General features: G+C 44.9%; 1 protein-coding gene across 1 annotated transcript in view; it reads left to right on the top strand.

Annotated features, from left to right (window-relative positions):
* The window catches only part of Kif5c (kinesin family member 5C), a 152801-nt gene that overhangs the window by 115553 nt on the left and 14391 nt on the right, over positions 1 to 22857 (top strand). Inside the window, exons 16-25 of the mRNA XM_047544429.1 lie at positions 416 to 604; positions 4055 to 4172; positions 6254 to 6330; positions 7632 to 7741; positions 9693 to 9794; positions 10016 to 10076; positions 16559 to 16630; positions 19138 to 19242; positions 21394 to 21610; positions 22735 to 22846. Of these exons, the coding sequence (XP_047400385.1) occupies positions 416 to 604; positions 4055 to 4172; positions 6254 to 6330; positions 7632 to 7741; positions 9693 to 9794; positions 10016 to 10076; positions 16559 to 16630; positions 19138 to 19242; positions 21394 to 21610; positions 22735 to 22841 (1158 nt within the window). The 3' untranslated portion in view covers positions 22842 to 22846. The remainder of the gene's footprint in view (positions 1 to 415; positions 605 to 4054; positions 4173 to 6253; positions 6331 to 7631; positions 7742 to 9692; positions 9795 to 10015; positions 10077 to 16558; positions 16631 to 19137; positions 19243 to 21393; positions 21611 to 22734; positions 22847 to 22857) is intronic.

Below are 22857 nucleotides of genomic sequence, written 5' to 3' on the forward strand. Positions count from 1 at the left end.
TTATAGAAATTAAAGGTCACCCGTAGGGGCACTGGACCCCCCTACCGTTATAGAGATGCACCTTGCAAGGCATTGAACAGAACGTAACTCTAAAGTTATCTTCTTTCTGAAACCTGCAGTGCCTTTTCTCCTGATGTCATCTCTTTTTTCTTAAAGATCAATTGTAACGAAAAACCTGGTTCATTAAGGATTATGTTTGGCAGAGATTTTCAATTGGATGTTTCAGCCGAGGTTTCGGAGAATTTGGGGTTGAATATGTGGCACCTCTCAGAGAGCATTTTCAGCTTGTTCATGATTAGAGATGCTTAACTAGAAATCTGTGGACAGCTTGAGTGTCCATGGTCAGGTTTCAGGGGAATCTCTGAGCCTCTGGAAACTGTTGGTGATATTTGAGTGCGTTCCCTGCTGTGCTCAGTTGGCAGATGTGAATGGAGTCATTGAAGAGGAGTTCACCATGGCCCGCCTCTACATCAGCAAGATGAAGTCAGAGGTCAAGTCCCTGGTGAACCGCAGCAAACAGCTTGAGAGCGCCCAGATGGATTCCAATAGGAAGATGAGCGCCAGTGAGCGGGAACTGGCAGCTTGCCAGCTGCTTATCTCCCAGGTGAGCCGCCCTTTCCTCCTCACTTCACACCTGGCCCCCTTGAAATCCGCCCCGCTCCGTGCCCTTACTGGTGCTGATGGGACATAATGGTGATAGTTATACCCTTTGCTTTACATAAGCATGACCTCCCCAGGCAATGACAGCCCAGGTTTCTTCTTCTTCTCTCTTTTTTTTAATAGCCAGAAATGATTAACAAACTTTACTTTTCTTTGAAAATACAGAATACTAGAAGCTTACAGTTGTTTGAGAGATTCAGTGACCCTTGATATATAGTTCTACTTGTCATCAAGACTAATCCCAACAAAACAGTGACATATTCACTATGACTAATCATTTGGGGTTTAGAAACAAGAGGTTTGCAACATCTGGAAAGAAGAGGACAGCAAACAGCAGAGAGTATAAACTGCAGTAGCGGGACTACCAGGAGCTGACTCTGAGAGATTCTTAAAGCTAGATTTTGCTGTGTGAATGACACGAATCCCCTTGAGACCCTTCTCTTTTTAAAGGATGTATGCGTATATCTCTATCTCTATAGAGGGCTACATAAGTATATATATAATGTTTGGACAACATTGGATGGAATCTCTAAAACACCAATCAACCAATGCAACATTCCTGCATCCCTTAATCTCTATCACATGTATAATTTAAGATGGGAAAGCAGAAACTATTGCTGCTCTTACTGTTAATATTAATAGTAGTATCATGTAGCATTTTATCAAGTGTTTACTGTGTGCTATACCCTGTGCTAAATGCTTTACATGCTTTTTCTCACTTGATCTTAAAAAACACCCTGGTAGGCAGGATTTATTATTTTCTTTTGCAGATTAGTACACTGAGATTGAGATTAAATATATTTTCAAACACAAACAGCCAGTGAATGGTGATGGAGCTGAGAGTCTAACCAAAGTGTATGTGAACCCAAAGCCCAGGTCTCAAGGACTTTTCAGACCTAGGGGCATTTTTCATTTGTTCAATGAGCAAACTGCTTTTTTTCCTATTGGAAAGGTATTTTTGTTCTAGTAAGGTCATTTCAGAAAACAGTAACCCAGTTTCTTGGGCTGCCACTGATATCTGGGCTTGCCTTTTGGGGCTGAGGTTTCTCTGAGTGGTCCAGTTGTGTGTGACTCATTGCCTTATGCAGCACGAAAACAGCCAGGCACACCAAGGACTGGGGCCCCTGACAATACTGAGAGACAGACAGAATGCTTCATTCTGTTGTGCTTTTAAGCATAATAATGTGTAATCATGGAAACATCTCTAAGTCCTTGTCTAAATGGTTCCACCAGATTCCATTTTATAACTAACATAATAGGAAAAATGTATTAGAAAATATTACTCAGTACTAGTATATGACAGGGAGGTCGATATGCTTTTACATTGTTGATAAAAGTATAATTTGGTTAGTCCATTTGGAAAGCTCTTAGGAAATACAAAATCATAAAAATGTAAGTATATTTTGGTCCAATAATTTTAGTTACACAAAAAAGAAAATTTTTCATTTCATTTGATGTTAGCATTTCCTGATTAAAAATATTAAAAACTTATGCACAAGCTATTTAATATAACATTATTTTACATTAGAACCAAATAAATTACCCAACTCTCTATTAATAGACTAAAAACAAAGTTATATGGAAGAATATTATGCAACTCCTATTAAAAAAAATCTATAAAACTTAGCCATTTGGAAAGTATGATTATATAAAGTTAAGTGAAAATGAAAATGCTGAGTTATAGATCTATGATGTGCTTTGCAACTTTGTAAAGAATGTGTCCCAACAGCTAACATTAGGACTATATAAAAGGGAAATGGTTGATAAGTTAGAGTGGTTTATGAGTGAAATATATTCCACTTTTTCTGGATGCTTTATATTTTTCTAATTTATAGTTTTTATAATTATTATCTCTTATAAAATATGTATTTCTATAATTTATAAAAATTGAGAAGAAAATGATAAACATTAGGGAATGGTGGTCCTCAAATCTGGTTTCTGGATCACTGCTGATAGTGACAGCATGTGCTTTGAGGTGTCCTGCTCCCTAACAGATGGGGCTAAGGCAAGGCCACAAGCAGAGGGCCCATGGCCTGCAGCCCAGCACCTTTTCTTTCCAGCTGGTTGTACCAGCTCCACATCCAAGTCCCTCTGTGTCCTCTGTGGACTGACCTGACCATTGGAACTGTGTCAGCTGTACTCTGTGTAAATGGATGAAGACAAGTGTCCAGATCTCAGAGTGATGCTGACTTTAGAATATGAGATCAGAGGCAAGAAGATTAAGATGTTTCGTGGTTACGTTTAGAAAGTTCTTTGAGTATTAGCAAAACGCAGTTTTCTATTAGATGAGATTTTCGTACTCTGCTACAATTTACACAGTTGAAGGTTCTGTCATTATTTAGTGCAAAAGTAATTGAAACCTTGACACCATTTTCAGATGCACTCTAAGGAATCTGACAGAATATTTGCCACTGAAATGCTACCTTCCTTGTTTCTATATGTTCTCTTCATCAGAAACTATCCTTTAAAAATAACTGCTTCAGCTGAGGTGCATTTTCTGGAGAAGTTACATTATTAGAGCTTGGCCTGCAGGGTCCTCCTGCCTAAGTGTGAGCTCCCCAGATCTGAAAGGGGAGTGTTCTATATATTTCCAGATGCCTGGAAGTTATCTCTATCCCTATTTAGTTAGTGAGCTCCCATTAACTCATTCATTCTTTTCATTCAATTTATTAAATGTCTACTCTGTGCATTCATGGAACTAACAATTAAGAAAATAGATAAGATAAATCATATAGCAGTAAGTACTGGAAGAAGATGCTGGGGCCTGAATGGTAAGGAGTGAGCCAGGACAGTGTGTGCTGGGTCGGGGGTGGAGTTGGGGAGAGAGAAGCTTCCTAGAGAGAGAAAACCATAAAATGCAAAGTCCCCCACACAGGAGTTGGTGTGTTTGAAGGATTTAAAAGATATAAATTTGAAGATGGAATCGGGGGCATGCTCAAAGAATAAGGCTCTCAGAGCTGTGCCCCTTTCCTAGTTCCTTCCTCTCCAGCACAACTTACATTTTGTTTTGTCTTGTTGTGGTGCTGGGGATTGAACCCAGGGCCTTGTGTGAGACAGGCAAGTGCTCTACCATTGAGCTCACCCCCAACCCTCCAACATGCTTTTCCATGAGGAGAAACATGGTGGGTGGGGGGTGCTTTGGATGACGAGGAGGGAGGGCCAGGAGTAGTGATGTGGGGGATGAAGCAGATGAAGCACATGGAAGAAACAGGACTGTCCTGGTCCTCAATTACAAATCCCAGCAATGGGAAGAACAGACATCATTTGATTTTGGTACTCAGTAAAGGGACACCAGAAACTCCTTTGTAGTTTCCCATCAGATAGTCCCAGGCAAGCTCAAATGAGCACTTGCTCGTCATTCCCTCTTCCTTTTGATCTGTTTTCTTGTTTAAAGCACGAAGCCAAGATCAAATCTCTGACAGACTACATGCAGAACATGGAACAGAAGAGGAGGCAGCTGGAAGAGTCCCAGGACTCGCTCAGCGAAGAGCTGGCCAAGCTCCGAGCCCAAGGTAAATATTTGACTGCTTTGCAGGTGTCAAATGCTTGGCTTAAATCAGACAGTCTCCAGTTGGCTGGAGTCACGATGTTTAGTTTTGCTTAATTGAAGTGTTTCTAGTTCTACTGAAAACAATAGCATCCCTGAAAGAAAAAGAAAAAATGGAGAAACCTGTAGATGTCTACCCTGACTCCAGATCTGCCCAGGCCAGAATATCCCCTGCCCCCACTGCTCTCAGCCTCCAACAGTCACCAAGGCCTGTCCCTTCAACTGGTGTCCCTCTGGTTCTGCTGATTTCTGTCTTCACTGCTACTGTCCAGGATAACTAAGGATTGCGGCTACATCTATCTACTGAGGGGCTCTACTAGTCTGAGCCAGCTGCTGTGCATTCCCAGGAACAATTTTAAAATCAGATTCTGTCTTGTGCCTGAACCCATGCATCTCACCCTTCCATGGCATTTGTTGCTCTTAAAATAAAGCATGAACTTCCACCATAATTAACCTGGCACTCTCTGCCCTTGAATGAGCTCTTCTCTTTGACAGGCATAGGAAGCACTTATAAATATGAATAAATAGCAGAAATAGCCTGAATGTATGCATTGGTACAATGTGAGACCAAACACACATATTGCAGGTTGAAATGAAAAGTATTAGTCTTTTTGGAAAGCAATTTGGATAATCTTAAATTTTTTATTAGTACATTATAATTACACATACTAGTGAAATTGGCAGTTGTAACATTTCTTCATACCTTTTGATCCTCAAACTTCAAATATTCATTGCAGACTTTTAGATCAGAAAAGAAAAAAGAAAAAGAACAGAAAAGGAAAAAAAGGAAGCCACCTAAATGTCTAATAGTTAAATAAACTTTAATAGAAAGTTGCTACTGCACTGGAGATGAATTCCATGAGGTGTACCAGGGCTGATGATGCGATGTTAAAAATCATTTGCAAAGTATTATCTGTCTTGTGGTCATAACTGTTTAACACAAATGGATGCATGTGTTTCTAATCATTAATATTTGATGAAAATGGTTCTGTTAAGGTAGTAGGATGGATGATGATTTTATCCTTTTTTATTTCTGTTGTGATTGTAGTTATTTGCTCAGTAAATATATTTTGTCTCAAATGCAAAGGCAAATAATAAAGGAAAGAGGCCATACCCCCTCTGCTATAGCCTGCTAACATTTTCTTTTGTGGTAGTGAATGCATGGTAGGAGTAGAGTTGGCCACCAAAAACTGGACATGGAAAAGCATTTTTCCCTCTTGTACATGGTTTCTGCAGTGGTGTTACTGAATGGAAATAAAACAGAAACGAGAGACCTGAGCTAAAGTGGAAAAGACTAGAGAGAGATCATGCACTAAATGTCAGTGTCTTAAGCCATTTTTTGCCTCTGCCCCACAAATCCCCAGCTTGCGAGACACCACACCCTCAGGGGCCCATTGACCAGGAATAATACACTGAGACCTGAGGCCCCCCCAACAGCCCTACCCCCAGTGGGCCTCCTGATGAATCTTGGAAGTGTTCTGTTATAGTCCTACTTTCCTCATTCTCACCCTGCGATTGTTTTTCTGCTCCAGATTCTTAGAAAATAAATAGTTTACCCATGGGAGGTAAATGAGCTCTTTCTGGAATTCTACCAGTGGCATGAATCCAAATGCCACCGAACACTCACAGAGTGCTTTATAATCTGCAGAGCTCGTTTATGTACATGACCTCAGGGGCTGTGCACAGAGCCCAGGTGGGAATGAGTCTTCCAGGGTGTGAGGTGATTAGAGCCAGCTGCGGTTGGGGGTGTCCTGCTTCCATTTAGCACCCCCACCCCTGCCCCATGGCTGCTCTCTCCAGGGCTCTGGCCAGACACCTTGGGTAATGCTGTGGGAGGGGTCAGCCTTGGCTCCAGCCAGGACTCCCTTACTGGAAGGCTATTTCCTTTTTGCCATGGTTTTAATTAGTGATATAATCTGATATTTTACTGTATTGCCATTTTTCTTGTGTGTGTGTGTGTGTGTGTGTGTGTGTGTGTGTTATTTTTTCTTTTGGGTGCGAGTCCTCTTTGTGAAATCTTAAATCATTATTTAAAATTCAAAACAGAAAAAATGCACGAAGTCAGTTTCCAGGATAAGGAAAAGGAACACCTGACGCGGCTGCAGGATGCTGAGGAGATGAAGGTGTGTATAGCTGCCCCTCCCACCGAGCCTGCTGAGCGTTTGGTGCATTTGGACTGCATTTTCTTGTTCTAGAAAAGTCTGTCACCTTCAGACCTGTGCGTGGCAGTTGTGTGGGGGGCACTGCTGGGCATTCAGAGCCATTCTCAGCGTGGGCTGGTGAAGATATGAGACAACCACAGGACTGCCCAGGACCTTGGAGGTCTATGGAGGGTGGCTATGTTGCAGTCATAACTTGGTCTCCCACATTCCTGATGAAGAGGGAAGTCACTGCATGGGCACGTTGTTGTTGGGCTTCACTTCTGAGGAAGGGTTTGCCCTTTCTTTAAGTAGAAGAAAACCTCTCCCCTTAATCTTTGTAAAGAACTATTCCAAATACTCTAAATTTGAGTTTCCATCTTAAACATGCAGCTCTTTATTGACCACATTTGAATCAGGAAAGGAAAATGTCAGAAAAATGACTGGGAGATAAAACTTTTGGGTGAATAAAATGAAATGTGAAGAGATGTAGAATGTGGATTCATTTTAGGTAAAGTATGAGCCTCATCGAGCAAAAGCCTACGCACAGTTGAAGCAATGCCCAGGATGTGGCCCTGCTCCAGCCAACAGAGCAAAACCATGCCTGGTCTTCCTGAGCCCCTCTCCTATTTTCAGTTTTGGTGGAAAAACCTCCTCCTGACATAATTCGGCAGTGGACAGTGTGTGAATGGTTTTTTGGGGGGTCGCTCTGATTTGACAGGTGAGGAAGTACAGCCCACACAGGTTACCTCACTTGTCTGAGGCCACTCGAGTAGTAAGAGGTCAGTGCCTTCTGACTGACCTGGCCAGAGAAGCCATGTAGCTTGGGTGAGCTGTAGAAAGTCCAGGGAGAACTTTCTGTTTATTTATTTAATACTGGGGATTGAGCCCAGGGGCACTTTACCCCTGAGCTGCCCCAGCCTGTTGCCCTCCATTTTATTTTGAGACAGCTTCTCCCTAAGTTGCTGAGGCTGACCTTGGGACTTGAACTCCTCCTTCCTCAACCTCCCCAGTCTGGGATTACAGGTGTGCTCCACTGTGCCCACCTGAGAATTTTCTGTTTAACTAGTGGATTAATTTGCTCCTGGGCCCCACTTGGTTTGTTTATAGATCCTTGGACTTTGTTATCCCAGTAGAGAAAGGTTGGGTCCTGGAGGCACAGAGCCTGAAACACCCTTAATTTGGGGATCTGACATTCAAGGGAGGCAGACAAGGCTCCAGGGCTTGTCACAGAGTGGGCTGAGTGCCAACAAGTGAATGACACATTTCTCCTGGCCTGGTTGCAGAAGGCGCTGGAGCAGCAGATGGAGAGCCACCGGGAAGCTCACCAAAAGCAGCTGTCCAGACTTCGAGACGAAATTGAGGAGAAGCAGAAGATCATTGACGAGATTCGGGAGTGAGTTGGGGCTATGGGCTGGGGGGCAGAGGGAGGGTGCCTTGCTCAGTCCTCTTGGGCCAGTTGGGAAGGACATGGCTTTTAGCCAAGGGCAGGTCTCTCCTTGCCTGTGGGCTGTGTGCTCTGCCCTTGACACAGTGGCCTGGGCGTGCTGCTTCGAGGTCTGTTCTCCCATCTGGAGTCCAGCTTCCTAGGGCTGTGGTAGGGCAGATGGTGGGTAGGCCTGGTCTGCCCCTCCTATTGCCACACCCCCAGGATAGGATCACATTGTTGGCAGCTCAGCTGGGCAGATGCATGCCCCATGAAATGGGAAGACTCTCTGGATGAAAGTACCAGAACAACAACAAAACAAAACAGTAAAAAAACTGGTCCTGACCTAGGGGTTCCCATAGCACCTGCTGCCTCCTCTGCCCAGCACACACCTGCCTTCTCTGCAGCCTCCTGGACCCACACTGACACGTGTCTGCACTGGCCAAGGTGCCTGTAAGCTGTGGGATGCCTGCATTGCTATTTGACTCTGGGAACGCCACCCCATGGCCAGCCACACTCCTGCCTTGTCAGAGCCGTCGGGGGGGGGGGGGTTCCCCCGCTCCATAGTGCCTCTCCATCTTCCGCCCTTTCCTTCCCCCTTATCTGCAACACAGAAGTCATCCAGCCAGAAGGTGCCTTTGGGGTCCTGTCCTGGAGGCTCTTTATGTTTTTGCATAGAGGATCCTCTCCACAGTCTCTGAACCTCTTTGCAGAAAAATGTTTTTAAATGCTCCAAATAAAAGGCCTAGGTTTACAAAGAAAACAATTATATTAAGTACAGTTCCATCCACTGCCCCACACCCCACCAGATGAAGTCCCTCCCCACCCACTTTCTGTAGATAAAGAAGCAAGAGTTCTATATGGGAAGCAAGGTGAAATTATTTACTTAAGGTCACATTACTAAATAGGAATCAGACTGAAGTTAAGAGTTTAATTCTCCAGACTACTGATCCAAATCTCTTTTCAGCGTCTGTGAGCTGCTTGTGCAGTGCATTTGCATGTTAGGAGAGGAGGATGGTAACTGAACAGAGTCTAAATGACGCCAAGCACTCTGCACATGGGCCACCTAAGGGAAGCACTCAGCAGCCTCTCTCCCCTTCTCCTCTGGGCCACCCCCATGCTGTCACTCATGTTGTGCTTGTCTCATGTTCATTATTCTGATTAATCACCCTCAAAATATTCAGCTGGAAGAGGGGCTGGAGAGGGACGGAAGACGAGAAGGAGGGAGGGAGGGTGAGGAGTAGGTGGGGGCTTCCTGGGCTTTGCCTTGCAAATGGACTCCTGGGCTTTCCTTTATGTGATGTGTAATCTGTTCCCTTAGTCGCCTGGGTATGCCCATACAAAAGGCTTTCTGAGTACTGTGCTGACCCAGTGCCCCCAACCAGATGGCAAATTTCCGTCTGCTGCAAAGCCCTGATTCTCGACTCTTCATAATTCCTCCGAACCCCTCCTTGAGGCTGCCACAGAGCAGGAACTCTCCCTGTGTCAGCCAGGCATTTGGACCTGGGAGATGTCTTCGGAGCGCTCGCTGGAGAGGAGGAAGGTGGAAACATCCACCTGAGCTGCCAGTGCATGCCCGCCCTCTGTGCTCCAGGAAGCCACACTTGTCTAAGGGGGCTTTCTTTCTGTTTTGGAATATCTTCCAATGTCATTATTTTCCCCCTGCGACTCCTGCATACAAGCAAACTACAAATACATCCTCAAACCTTTGTCTCATGCCTTCGAGATGTTCTCTAGAAATTAGTTCTCACTTAGGTAGGGAGAAAGCTGCGAGGCGGTTTTCTCTGATCTCTCAAAATCCTCCCGAACCACTGCCTTTGTTGCACAGAGCTAATGGGGTTGGAACAGAACCATAGTTTAGCTGGATGACTCAGAATTTCAGACTGACTTGGAATATATTGCTTTTTCCTCTCAATTTCAGTTTGAATCAGAAACTGCAACTGGAACAGGAGAAGCTCAGTTCTGATTATAACAAGCTGAAAATAGAGGACCAAGAGAGAGAAATGAAACTGGAAAAGCTTCTGTGAGTTTCCTTCAAATGCTTCCTGTTTCCTCTCATCCCAGGGAGGCCTTAACTGTGCGACTGTGATTCAGATACCCAGATACTCTGGTTAATTTAGAAACAGACTGGCTATTTGAGTGCTTGTTGGTTTGTTTTCCTGATTTATCTACAGATGCAAATAGTATCTGCCTAGTTTGAGTTCCCTGAAACTAGGTGTTTTATGATTCTCTCTTGTTCTTCAGGTTGCTCAATGATAAACGGGAACAAGCCAGAGAGGATCTCAAGGGGCTAGAGGAGACAGTGGTGAGTCAAGACCCTTCCAAACTCATTTTAGTCTCAAAGACCCGGCTTATTTGTGATGTACTGAATTGTTTATTCTAAAATTTTATCTGTATGCGCCTCTCTTGTGTGTTATTTTAGACATAAAGCATTCTGTGGAGAAGTAGGATTTATACAATTTACTCCCCAACTCTTGAGAGAATCAATCAATCATTAGCGCTATAACTGGAGTCCCCAAATGAGAATTAAACTGGATTGCAAATCCATAACTGCAAGTTTACAGCCTCTACCGTTGTGATTTACTTCTCTTCAACTCTCAACAAATATTTATTGAGCCCCTACTAAGTGCTGGCTTTCTCGTAGGTACTCAGACATACCAATAAACAACATAGCTCTGTGTGGTAGCACGTACCTGTAATCCCAGAGACTTAGGAGTCTGAGGCAGGAGGATTGCAAGTTTGAGGGCAGCAAGACCCTCAGCAACTTAGTGAGATTCTTTCTTAAATAAAAATTAAAAAGGGCTGGAGGTGTAACTCAGTGGTAGAGTGCCCTGGGTTCAATCTCCAGTAACACAAACAAACAAAAAACAACATAGATAAGATTTCTGCCCGGTGAAGCTTGCCTTTAGCTGGGAGAGACACAAGAAACAATATGGAAACAGATCATGTCCAGCTCCCCTCTGCAGTGGTTTCACTTGACAACAGTTTACCCCAGTCAACCATGATCTGAAACATGACCACAGAGCATCAGTCGAGATATTCTGAGAGACCACGTTCACATAACAGTCATTACATATATTGTTGTAATTGTTCTATTTAAGTGTTAGTTGTTGTCAATCTCTTAGTATGTCTAGTTTATAAATCAAATTTATGTATGTATAGGAAAAAAACATTGTCTGTATAGGGTTCTGTACTGTCTGTGGTTTCAGGCATCTATGTGGGTCTTGAAATGAATCCCCCGAGGCTAAGGGAACTGCTGTACCCCATTAGATAGTTAAAGTACAGAGGGTGGCCATTAGAGGTGGCCCATGAGGAGGGGGCATTTGAACAGGTGGAGAAGTGAGTCATGGCGAGTGTCTGTAGGGAGAACTTTCTAAGCAGAGGCAATAGCTTGTGCCAAGGCCCTGAGGTGGCTTATGCCAGGCATGTGGAGGACCAGCAGGAGGTCATTGTGGCTGAGGCTAAGTGAAGGAGAGGCAAAGAGGAAAAGGCCAGAGTGGGTGCAGGCCACGGAGGGCCTTGAGACCTGTAGGCTTGTAGGTAGAGATAGGAGCGGCAGACCCCACTTTCCTTTAGGGGGTTCATCACTTGAAATCCCCATTGGTTTCTTCTGTCCTTCCTGCATTCTGGGTTTGTTGGCTTTGTCTTCTCTGGCCAGCTTTACGGCTGCTCTGCAGGATGGCTGCTTGGCTCTGAGGGCGGAGAAAGCGCCTCGAAGTGAGTGCTGGTCTTGCCCCAGGCCTGTGTTTAAGACAGACCGTTCTAACGTTGGCTCTGTTTGGTGCAGCATGCTAGGATTTGCTCAGGGGCAGCAATGGAAAGCTGTCCAGGTGTCATCTACACTGCCCCTGTGGCTGTGCTGCGTGGGCCTGCGTGGGACCTGGTAACCGCAAGCTGTGGGCAGACGGTCGCTCGTGTCTGGCTTTGCTTTGAGTCCTCGGTCAGGATTCGTGGCTCCTGGAAGCCAGCTGGAGGCACGCGGACACAGCCATCTGGGACAGAAGTGGGCTGTGGGTGCAGAAGGAAGCTGTGAAGTCTGCAGGGAGGGCGGCCGCAGGGGAGTCTGAAACGAAGCCACGAAGCTGCTTCATCTACATCTGCTTTCAGAGAAGTGAGACCCATAATTAAGGATAATTATAGAAATCCAGGAAAATATTGAACTTTACAATTTTACTATATTCCCACTAGCCAGAGAGGAGAGACGCTTCAGGGCGCTTCTGCCCGTGCCCACACCGGCCCTCGGGCCTGCCCTCGCCCGCCGTCCACGCCCGCACAGAGCTCGGCTCTCCTTCACCTCTTCTGTCTCCCTCACACCCACAGCATGCTCACACTCGTGCACACGTCACCTGTGCCCAGCGCACACTCACTCCCGCAGTCATCTCCACACAAGTACTTTGACACTCACCAACGGCACACGTGTTGCACTCACACGTGGATGGCCACCCTTGCTCTCTCGCACATGCCCCTCTTGCTCACTGGCACGTGCCACCCTCAGGATTCATTCCTCTCACACTCGCCCCCACTCCCACCAGGCTCCTTCAAACACCCACAGAGGCCAGCCTTCTCTCCTGCTTCCAGGCTCCTGAGTGTGAGAGATACTTAGCCAGCTCTCCTGCCTCCTGTGATGTTGGACTCTCCACTGATGCATCTCCCTCCTTAGTCCTGTGTGCCCACTTGGTCCCGTCCTTCCTCCCCCTGCGCCCACACCTCTGGATGTGCCCACACATGCTCACTCCGCTGGTGCTCCTGACTCGCACACTCGTCCACCCCACTGAGGACAGACCCACCGACACGGCGGCGCCTCCTCTTCTCCTTCGCTCACCCGCCGCCCTGCCCACCTTAAATCCAAGACTGGAATCCTGTGGCCTGTGCTGGCTTAGGCTCATGTTTCCCCTCAGCCATAAGTATTCCTCAGTACCCATCTGGCTGTCCTCCGCTGCACGTGCTTGAGCCCCCCTGGTGCAGGCCTGCTCTGTCTCTTTGGGTGTTTGGGAGTAGGCAGGGATGAGCCTGCTACCCAGAGGTGGAGTCTGGAAAGCCCACTTCTGGGCACCACGGGGGCAAAGGCCAACCAGCCACCGAGGGCAGCACCTCGCCTCAACAGGAGCCTGCGCTCCGGGAATGGACCCCCTCCGTCTGCTGCATTGGCCACCACTGTAGTCCCTTCCTGTCCTCTGTGACAGGGAGCTGGGCCTTGAGCCTTCACACGGAGGGCAGCAGCCTGTGATGGGAAGAGACTGGAGGAAGTGAGTCTGAAAGTGGGGAAATGATAATGAATGTGATGAGGAAAAGCATTTGCTGCAGGAAGCCAAATCATCGCTGCCTAAGCACAGAGTGCATGAGTAGAACTATTTTAAATGTCTTTAAATGCCTTTCCCAAACTGTTTATTGTTGAGCCCACATGAAAACGAGAGAAAGATGCCACACTCAGGACTCTACACTAAAATTTGGTACTTACATCCCAAGGAAATCCCTGGCCCCTGCACAGGGTTCCATATTTTCTCATTTCCCTTTGGTGTGGTGGTGCTTCTCGTGGAGAAATGTCAACTGTGAATACATTTCAGTCCATAATACGATCACCACCGAAGCAGAGGGACAGCGTGTAGGGCGGCTGCAGGCATTGCGGGGTCCTGGACCGGAGCCCCTCTGGCAGGGGCGTGGGACGGCACATGTATGTGACGGTGAGCGCTGCTCTTCACCCCTGCACCTGCGCCGGTGGAGGAGCGGCTCAGCCTCGGACAGGTACTGTGGCACACCATTCATAATAACAGACCCATTTGGCTTCCTGCAGAAAGTAATTTACCTCATCCGAGGATGCAATTGACTTCAGGTGTTTCTTATTTCAACACAGAATTGGACCCAGTAATAAGACCTTAAATTAACAGAAAACCCTTATTCCAAAAAACTTAGGGTTTCCATAGCTTTGTGACTGACTTTCTTTCCTTCCTTCCTTCCTTTCTGTTTGTATAAGCTGCATCCCTTGATATTCTATGGTAAAGTAGGTCAATTTAGATAAATTGAAATGTTTATATTGAACTGTTTCTCCCTTCCTCCCTTAAAGGAAAATATTTTGCAAGGAACCAGCATATCTCTTGTAGTAAATACATGAAGACTTGAATACAAAGAACTAATTCATCTTCTGATCTTGCTAGCAAAGATCACCAGGCTTGGTTCAGGTCCTCGTCTCAGCAATCTAAATTCCCAAGGTTTATTTGTAGAAAATAATCCAAAATGAAGAAAAAAAAATGCCCCAAGAAGATTATTGTGCAATTTGCAACAACAGCAAAAGGGAACTATAAAACCCAATGAAGAAGTGGTACACCAACACATTCCCATTAGTATTTATTGAGAACTTACTATGTGCCAGTAACTGTTCTAAGACTTCTGTAAGAATCATCTCGTTTAGTCTGGACACCAATGATGAGGCAACCCCTGCTCTTTCCCTCTATTTTTCTTTGGTGCATTATAGTTGTACATAACAGGATTTGTTACATATTTGTACATGCACACAGTATCACAGTACAATTTGGTCAATATCATTTCCCAGTATTTCCCTTTCCTCTCCCTTTCCCCCACTCCAGGTCCCTCTCCTCTAATGATCTTCCTTTGATTTTCATGAGGTCCCCACCCCACCAAATTTCCTTTCCTTTTTCCTCTCTAGCTTCCACATATGAAAGAAAACATTCAACTCCTGACTTTCTGAGTTTAACTTATTTCACTTAACATAGTGGTCTCAAGTTCCATTCATTTTCCTGCAAATGACACAATTTTATTTTTCTTTATGGTTGAATAAAACTCTTTATGGTTGTGTAAATACACCAGATTTTCTTTATCCATACATCCATCGATAGATGCCTAGGCTGGTTCCACAGTTTGGCTGTTGTGAATTGTGCTGCTATAAACATGGGTATATATGTTTCACTGTAGTATGATGACTTTAATTCTTTAGGATAAATAGTGAGGAGTGGTATAACTGAATCATGTGGTGGTTCCACTCACAGTCTTTTGATAATCCTCCATACTGTTTTCCATAGTGGTTGTACTAATTTACTGTCCCCAAAACAGTGCAAAAGTGTTCCTTTTCCTCCACATCCTCTCCAGCATTTATTATTGTTTGTATTCTCGATGGCTGCCATTCTGATTTGTGTGAGATGTAATCTCAATGTAGTTTTGATTTGCATTTCCCTAATTGCTAATGATGTTGAACATTTTGTTAGCCATTTGTATTTCTTCTTTTAAGAAGTGTCTGTTTAGTTCATTTGCCCATTTATTAATTGGGTTATTTGGGTTTTATATTTTTTGAGTTCTTTATATATTCTGGATATTAATCCTCTCAGAAGAGTAGCTAGCAAAGATTTTCTCACATTCTGTAGGCTCTATGTGCTCTTCTTTCCTTTGCTGTGCATAAGCTTTTTCATTTGATACCATCCCTTTGATTGACTCTTGACATTATTTCTTGAGTTTTAGGGTCCTATTGAGAAACTGTTGCCTGTGCCTATATGTTGGAGTGGGAAACCACTATTTTCATCTTCATGTTACAAATAAGAAAACCGAGGCACAGAGAGTCTAGATAACTTGCCTAGGGTCACACAGGTGGAAAGTCCAAGGGCTACCTCACCCATGAGCTTATTGATATAAACCAAACACACACATGGATTTGGGCTAGAGTGGTGAAACATGGAAGAAACCAGTCAAGTCAGGGTGAGAGAAATTGGGACTGACTCTTAATTTGACTTGTTGGTATTATATATAATGCTTGCATGATAAGTGAAAAGAAAACAAAAGGAAAATGGAATCCATTGTGATGCAACACAGCCCACTAGGAATTCTTGTGAGCGAACTTTTAAATTTTTGTGGTTGAGAAAAAAAATGGTTCCGTTGAGAGGGAGCAAAGGAGGAGGTTTGTACATGGTTCGTTGACTGGGCTCTCAGCTTCTGCACCATGAGGGGCTACTGATATCAACATGGGTGGAGGTTGCAGTGTGGTGTGGCATGGCGGGTGAGTCCTAGGAGGTACCGCAGCATGGACGGGCTCAAATGACAGGTTGGAGACAGGTTGGGCGTGTAGCTGGCTCCTTTGGTGGTTCCATACCTATCTTTTGAGGAATATTCATACTGTTTTCCATAGTGGTTGTACTAATTTACAATCCAACCAACAGTGTAAAAGTGTTCCTTTTACATAAGTAGTAGACCCCTCGCCTGGTATGTGCAAGGTCCATCATATTTTAAGGTTCCATCATATAAGGTTCCATCATATTTTAGTCAACTTTTTCACTGCTGCAGCTGAAAAACCTGACCAGAACAACTGTAGTGGAGGAAGGTTTTATTTAGGGGCTCACGGTTTCAGAGTTCTCAGTTCATAGACAGCACACTCCATTCCTTGGGGCTCATGGCAGAAGAGTGTAGTAGAGGGAAGCAGCTCACATGTTGATCAGAAAGCAGAGAGAGTCTCCACTTGCCAGATAGAAATATATACCCCAAACCACACCCCCAATTCCCACCAACTCTAGTCACACCCTACCACTTCAATTACCACTCAGTCCCTATCAGGGGATTGATTCACTGATTGGATTAAGACTCTCACAACCCAATCTTCTCCTCTGAACCTTCTTGCACTGTCTCACAGGTGAGCTTTTGGGGGACACCTCACATCCAAACATAACATATCCCCAGTACTGCAAAGAAAAAAATGTTGGCAATGTCTGGGTTTATTGACCTGGTACAAATATGTCACAAATTCAATGTGTCCCCTCACTGAAGTGGCATTTTTAAAATCTTCTCTTCTAGTCTAGAGAACTGCAGACTCTTCATAACCTCCGTAAACTCTTCGTCCAGGATCTGACCACCCGAGTAAAAAAAGTGAGTTCTATTTTTTTCTGAACGGTTCTGAGAAGAAAATAAAAGATGGTCAGGAAGAATCATTTTCAGTTGAAATATCACTTGCTTAAATTGGGGCTGGTTGTGCTTAAAAATTAATTACTTCATGCCAGAGAATGTTATTAAAAGAATTTGCTGGAAGCAAAAATTACTTGGGAACATTTTCCCATCTGATTTTTCCTTCTTACTAAAAGGAAGTCATCATGCTTTCCCTGGCCTTCATTTCAAATGAACATATATTATTTGGCTTCTGCTGCATGAAAGCCACTGTGCTTGGTGCAGGAAAATCCTGAGTGGGCTTAGCATATGACAGCATTGCCATGCAGCCTGGAGATGTTAGATGGCAAGAGCCTCCTGCTTGTATGTCAGGAGGCCTTTGGGGACCAGGTCAAAGTTTGTGACTATCTTATTTACTTTCCCTGGCAACCATATAATTGGTGCTTAGTACTCTCTTTTGCAGATGTGGAAGTAGGCTCAGATGTTAAATGACTTGTCCAAGATTGTACCCCTGGGAAGAGCAGTGTTAGGATAGAATCCAGGTCTGTGGGCTCTCTGCACCTTTGTTTCTTTGATCTTCATGCAGCAAACTGATCTTGGGGAAATTCAGTACTGACGATTCCCCAGGGCAGCTTGCAGAAGTTTAATGGAGGAATATGAGGTGAAGACAGCCAGGGGTCACTCTTTCAAAATATTTAGAAGGAGGAGATGAGGAGCAATGGATTGTATGACAGAATTGAAAGAAGGTATTATTAAGGTGTGTGTGTGTGTGTGTGTGTGTGTGTGAATGTGTATGCACATTTGTGCATACATATATGTCTATGTGAAAGATCAAAGGGAAGGAGGTCCAATATAGTAAAAAGAGGAGGCAGGTAATGGAACCAGGTCTGAGAGAGCAGAATTAACAGTATGGATGCATATAGTAGGCCTTCCTAGAGGGAGGCCTGGAGAGTAGGCTAGAAGCTTAACTCTGTGGCAGTGGGAAGAATTGAAACCCCATGATTTGAATCTTCGGTTAATGTGCAGGCTCAGTTCTTGGTGGAGAAGGAAAGAGAACAGGGGGGTTCTAGGAGATGAGAAGTGTCATGCAGCTGTAGAGGTCATTTGCTAGGGATAGATAAGTAGATTGCTGAGGGGCAGAGCATGGGGCCTGATAGCATTGTTCAAATGAATTTAGAATCTTGGAAATGCAAATAAAGAAAGGAGAGAATGGTGAGAGATTTCAAGGCTTGAATGGCAGTGGTCAGATAGGTAGGGTGGGTGGATAATGACTGCCATCAACAAAATACATATGACCATGGAACCTGGACCAGGTAGGAGAGTAAGGCAAGTGCAGAGACAGACTGGAGACAGGGCAGGCACCTGGCCAGAGCTGAGGACAAGGAATGAAAAGACAATAGAAGTCTGTTGTAAGCTGTGACTGTAGGAGGCTCTGGTCAGAGGGAGGGTTAAGAGCTTGAGATCAGACTTCCCAGACTTCATGATGAAACTCTCTAGAAACAGCCTCCGGTTAAGCCTCTGGTTTTCAATGTGTGACCCTCTGGCCAGCAGTGTCAGTAGCACCAGGGAACTTGTTTATTTACACAAATTCTCAGACCCCGTCCCAGATCCACAGAGACTGCAGGCGGGGCCAGCAGTCTAAGTTTTAACAAAGCCTCTTCCTGAGATTCTGATGCAGTCTCAAATTGGAGAACCTCTGTTGTAGGCTCAAGAGATGGTCATAAAGCCATTACCCGTAGCAAAAGGACAGTGAGATCGTTTATAAACACATGACACAAATGTGCTCTATGATTTTGAACTCCGTGACATGTCTGCACATGCATCTCTCACTTAATCTATGCAACTCCGTTTGCCAGGAGGGCAATGTTTTTGCCAATTTCAAGATCTGATAAATTTCAAGGATTTACCCAGCACCTGGATGCTGTGACTAGGTTGAGACTGACTCATTGAGAAGTTGCATAGAGCTGGAAGCTGAAGGGACAAGCAGTCTCAAGGTCATTGGGACTTCCTACTGGGGACCATAGGTGCTTGCTTATAAGCTTAGTGACTTATCTCATCCCTATGGTTGAAACCAAATTTGAGCCTTGGGCTTAGGCTTTCACACTAGTTCTTAATAAGTTTTGGAACATTTTTCTTTTGAAAAGAAAAATCTCTATTTCCCTACCTGAAGGGAGAGATATATTTTATTAAAAAGAAATCACATGCAACTTTTGAGAGCAGATCTGAAGGGTTTTTTTGTTTTTTTTTTCCAGCCCTCTAAAGAATAGCTCCTTCTCATATCAGTCACTTTTGGTGCCAACCAAGGACATTAACTGGGAAGTTTGTTCAGTCAAAACTTTTAGAGCTTCTTTTTATTTTTGCTTTCAGATTATTCTTCAAGGGGATTGGGGTTTTCTTTCTTTCAAGAAGGTTTAAAATGCATGATGCACATTCTGGGGTGGAGGGTGGGTGGTGTGACAGGCCACCCCCCTGACTGCTCGGTGTTGACGCAGAGTGTAGAGCTGGACAGTGACGATGGAGGGGGCAGTGCTGCTCAGAAGCAGAAAATTTCCTTCCTGGAGAATAACCTGGAGCAGCTCACCAAGGTGCACAAGCAGGTAGGAGAGTTCTGCCAGCTCCCTCTGCTGCTCTCTTTCTGGAAAGCAGCCTCACCAGGTTGGCCACAGCATGAAGAGGAGGCTGTGATGTTGAAGATAAAAGAATGACCCCACTGGGAAGGTCCTTAAGAGTCCTTTAGTCTTTGATAGATTTGGTGGCATGGGTGGAGGCCAGAGGATCACTTGAGCCCGGGAGTTCCAGACCAGCCTGGGTACCATAAGGATCTGTCTTTAAAAAAAAAAAAATCTTTTAGTTCTCAGTGACTTCCTTTATATATGAAAGACTTACTTTGATTGAAACTAGAATAAAGAATTGAGGGGGAGCACCCTAGGGTTTGGAATAGAGAATTGAGGAGGAGCACCCTAGGGTTGGAGAAGTTGGGTGTTCAGAGTCCTGTTTCTTCACCTTCCTTGCACCGTAGCCTGGGATGTCACATGACCTTAGAGTCTTTCTGATGCCTCTGAGGCACCTCTGTGGTCCTGAAGGCCCCAAGAAATGCCAAGTGGACCTGCTGAGCCGGTTCAGGTCCCTTATTTTTATAGCTCTGTTACCCTGTTCCTGGTGATCTCGGGTGCCTTCTCAGATCCTTGCCATGGTCCGGAGTATGACTGTTTTCCCTCCTTTGGATTTGGGATGCGATGGAAATTGTTCAGCTGTTTGGGGCACATGACTGAATGATGTAATTTCTGACTTGTTGGGTCTTTTTCAACAATGCTAGTGATGACAGATCCATGTGGTAAAACTCATTCAAGCAAATTGCTGATGAGAACTATAAAAGCAGAAACAGCCAGGCAACTTGAAATAGGGCTTTGCGATTCATTATTTTATTCATGAATTCAATGAATATTTATTAAAAACTGACTGTCAGCCAGGCAGTGGAGCTGGTGTTGGGGTAAACAAAGTTGGTCAGACCCAGCTGTAGCTCCCTTTGATTAAGTCCTTTTGACTTCTAAAACCTTTCTTGATTCACCTGGCTTCCAGTGATGGCCATTTTGAGTAGTTTCTTTGTTAAACCTGAGACCCATGATGGTCAAACAACTTAACCAAGCTAGATAACTGGAAATAATAGGGCTGTTACACCCACTCTTCACCCAGGGCTTGGCTGTTGCCTCTTAATTGTGAATCTTAGGTAAAAGGAAAGGAGCAAAACTCTTTGAATTCCTGCTATCCTGTGGATCTACTACAAAGTTGGGTCCAAACCTGGTACCAGTGGATCCTGTTGTGAAGGAGGTCCATAGAGCACTCTAGAATGTAGGGGTTTTCAGCCATGTCCAGTGTGGATGAAAAAAGGGATAAGTGCCAGAGGATGATTCTGGCAATAAATCAAACAATCACCCATAACCTTATCTAATCAATAAACACACAATACTCTTCAAATGAGAGGGAACTGTGATGGATCAGGCTGTACCAGATCAGACCTCTAACAACATGGAGTAGCCCGACTCTCCTTTATTTATAGTCACACAGGTAAAGGGGGCCAAGTCCCGGAGGGGCTTCTTCTGTGATGGACAGGATGGGGTGGAGTTAGGGGAGCCATTTGCTCAGGGAAACTAGCATACAACTGGAGGGTGAACCACTCCCACACCGGGGCCACCTACTCCCCAGCGATCTGGAAGAGTCCCCCATGGCTGCCAGTTCCTGGGAATCAGGCCTCTGTGTCCCATGGCTCAACCTCCTCTGATTCTGCTAGATAAGGATGGCTTCCCACACTGGAACATGCATGTGTTTTGCTAAGTGCTTTTGACTTGACTAAATTCCTCAGCTTTTTCATGCTGATATACTAGTAGTATAAATTTTCACAGCATTCCCTACCCTCTCAAACATGCACTCAAGTAAAAGAGGAAGCAAACCTGCCCAACATTTAAAGTTCCTATTGCTGGAAATGGCTTTTAATTCCCCAACCCCCACTACCGTGCTAAAATTCCTTGCAGCCCGTGAATCATTTTTAGCAATCTACAATCCCAGGGCATGAGATTTTTCCTTTCCTTTGCTGCTGGCTAAGTTTATGGTCATTTGGACTGTTAAAGCCTACCTAGCAGGGTCGTGGCTTCCAAGCCCCAGCTTTTCCACCTGCTGGCCTTTTCTGATTGTCCTGCTAGAGAGCAACAAAACCCCCCTGGTAACTAGCCCCCTTTCCCCCTTCCCTGCAGCTGGTTCGGGACAACGCAGACCTGCGCTGTGAGCTGCCCAAGCTGGAGAAGCGGCTGCGCGCCACTGCGGAGCGTGTCAAGGCCCTGGAGAGCGCGCTGAAGGAGGCCAAGGAGAACGCCATGCGGGACCGCAAGCGCTACCAACAGGAGGTGGATCGCATCAAGGAGGCTGTGCGAGCCAAGAACATGGCCAGAAGGGCGCACTCGGCCCAGATTGGTAAGTCGGCGACGAAAATCACCCGATGGTTGGGAACAACCGAGGCCACTCACCCAGGACCCTGTTGATCTGAGAGGCTGCAGGACTAGACCCTCACAGGACGCCAGGGTAAAGTGGGAATATCAGCCGCCACTCCCCGACTCTGTGCTATTCCAGCACTTGCTGCCGTATTCAGAACTTCCAAGCTGGATCAGAAGCCGGTCTGCGCAGAAGGCAAAGGTCTTTGGTGTTAAACAGAGGAGTGCTCTTAGAAATATTGGAATATATGAATATTTCTCAGGAAGGCCTGAAGACCTCTTATTTTCTGCATCAGGAAGAATTATGAAGGATCCTGTATGTGGCAGGATGCCTTAGGGAAAGCTGCTTGTAAGCACAGGTTTTTAAAATAACCTGGAAAGAGCCAAACTGGCATCAGTGAGCAGGGTGTGGTTAGGATCCCTCAGGGGGCCCAGGAGCTTCAGCTCCTTTAAGACCTATATGGATTTGGGCATGCTGCCCATGTAGGAAATGAGGGTGTAGTCACTGAGTCATAGTTGCAGGTTAAACCCATAGGAATAAAAGGGATTCAGGAATGTTCTTTAAAGAAGGATCTTTTAAATTTTTTGAATTGAAACATCTCTCCCACCATGTAAGATGATTTTGCCTTAGATATTGCTGTGCAGATATATTGTGAGCCAGCAACTTCTTGTTTCCAGTTTTAAAATACCTTAGATTGGTGATTTGTTGCATTTGTTGGATTTCATATCCTTCGAGGATCTATTGAAGATTATGACTCCTTTCCCCAGATAACACATCATAGGTAGAATTCTGCTTCCAGGGCTGTGCATATCCCTGTGAAATCCCTGGGGGACCTATGGCTCTACCTTGATGCAAGTGAAAGTCCTTTGTTTCTAATTTTTTTCTTAATTTATTAAAAAAATTTTCTTATTTAAAATAAGCTGATTGATGTGTAAGTTCTTTGTCCCCTGAATGATTGTCCTGGATTTGCTAACTGTATTGCTAAGGGGAGCCAGTTTCCCCTTTTTCTCACTCTTGGTTGTCCCCTGTGACCCTAAGTATCTGGTCACAGATACACAGAAAGAATTGAATGTCTATTCTCTCTTTTTTCTGTTTCTTGGATACAGCTAAGCCCATCCGCCCTGGACACTACCCAGCATCATCTCCAACAGCCGTTCATGCCATCCGAGGGGGAGGAGGCGGCTCTTCAAACTCCACTCACTACCAGAAATAAATAGAGTGAGTCGTGC

Source organism: Sciurus carolinensis, chromosome 3 (assembly GCF_902686445.1).
Source record: "Sciurus carolinensis chromosome 3, mSciCar1.2, whole genome shotgun sequence".
NCBI lineage: Eukaryota > Metazoa > Chordata > Mammalia > Rodentia > Sciuridae > Sciurus > Sciurus carolinensis.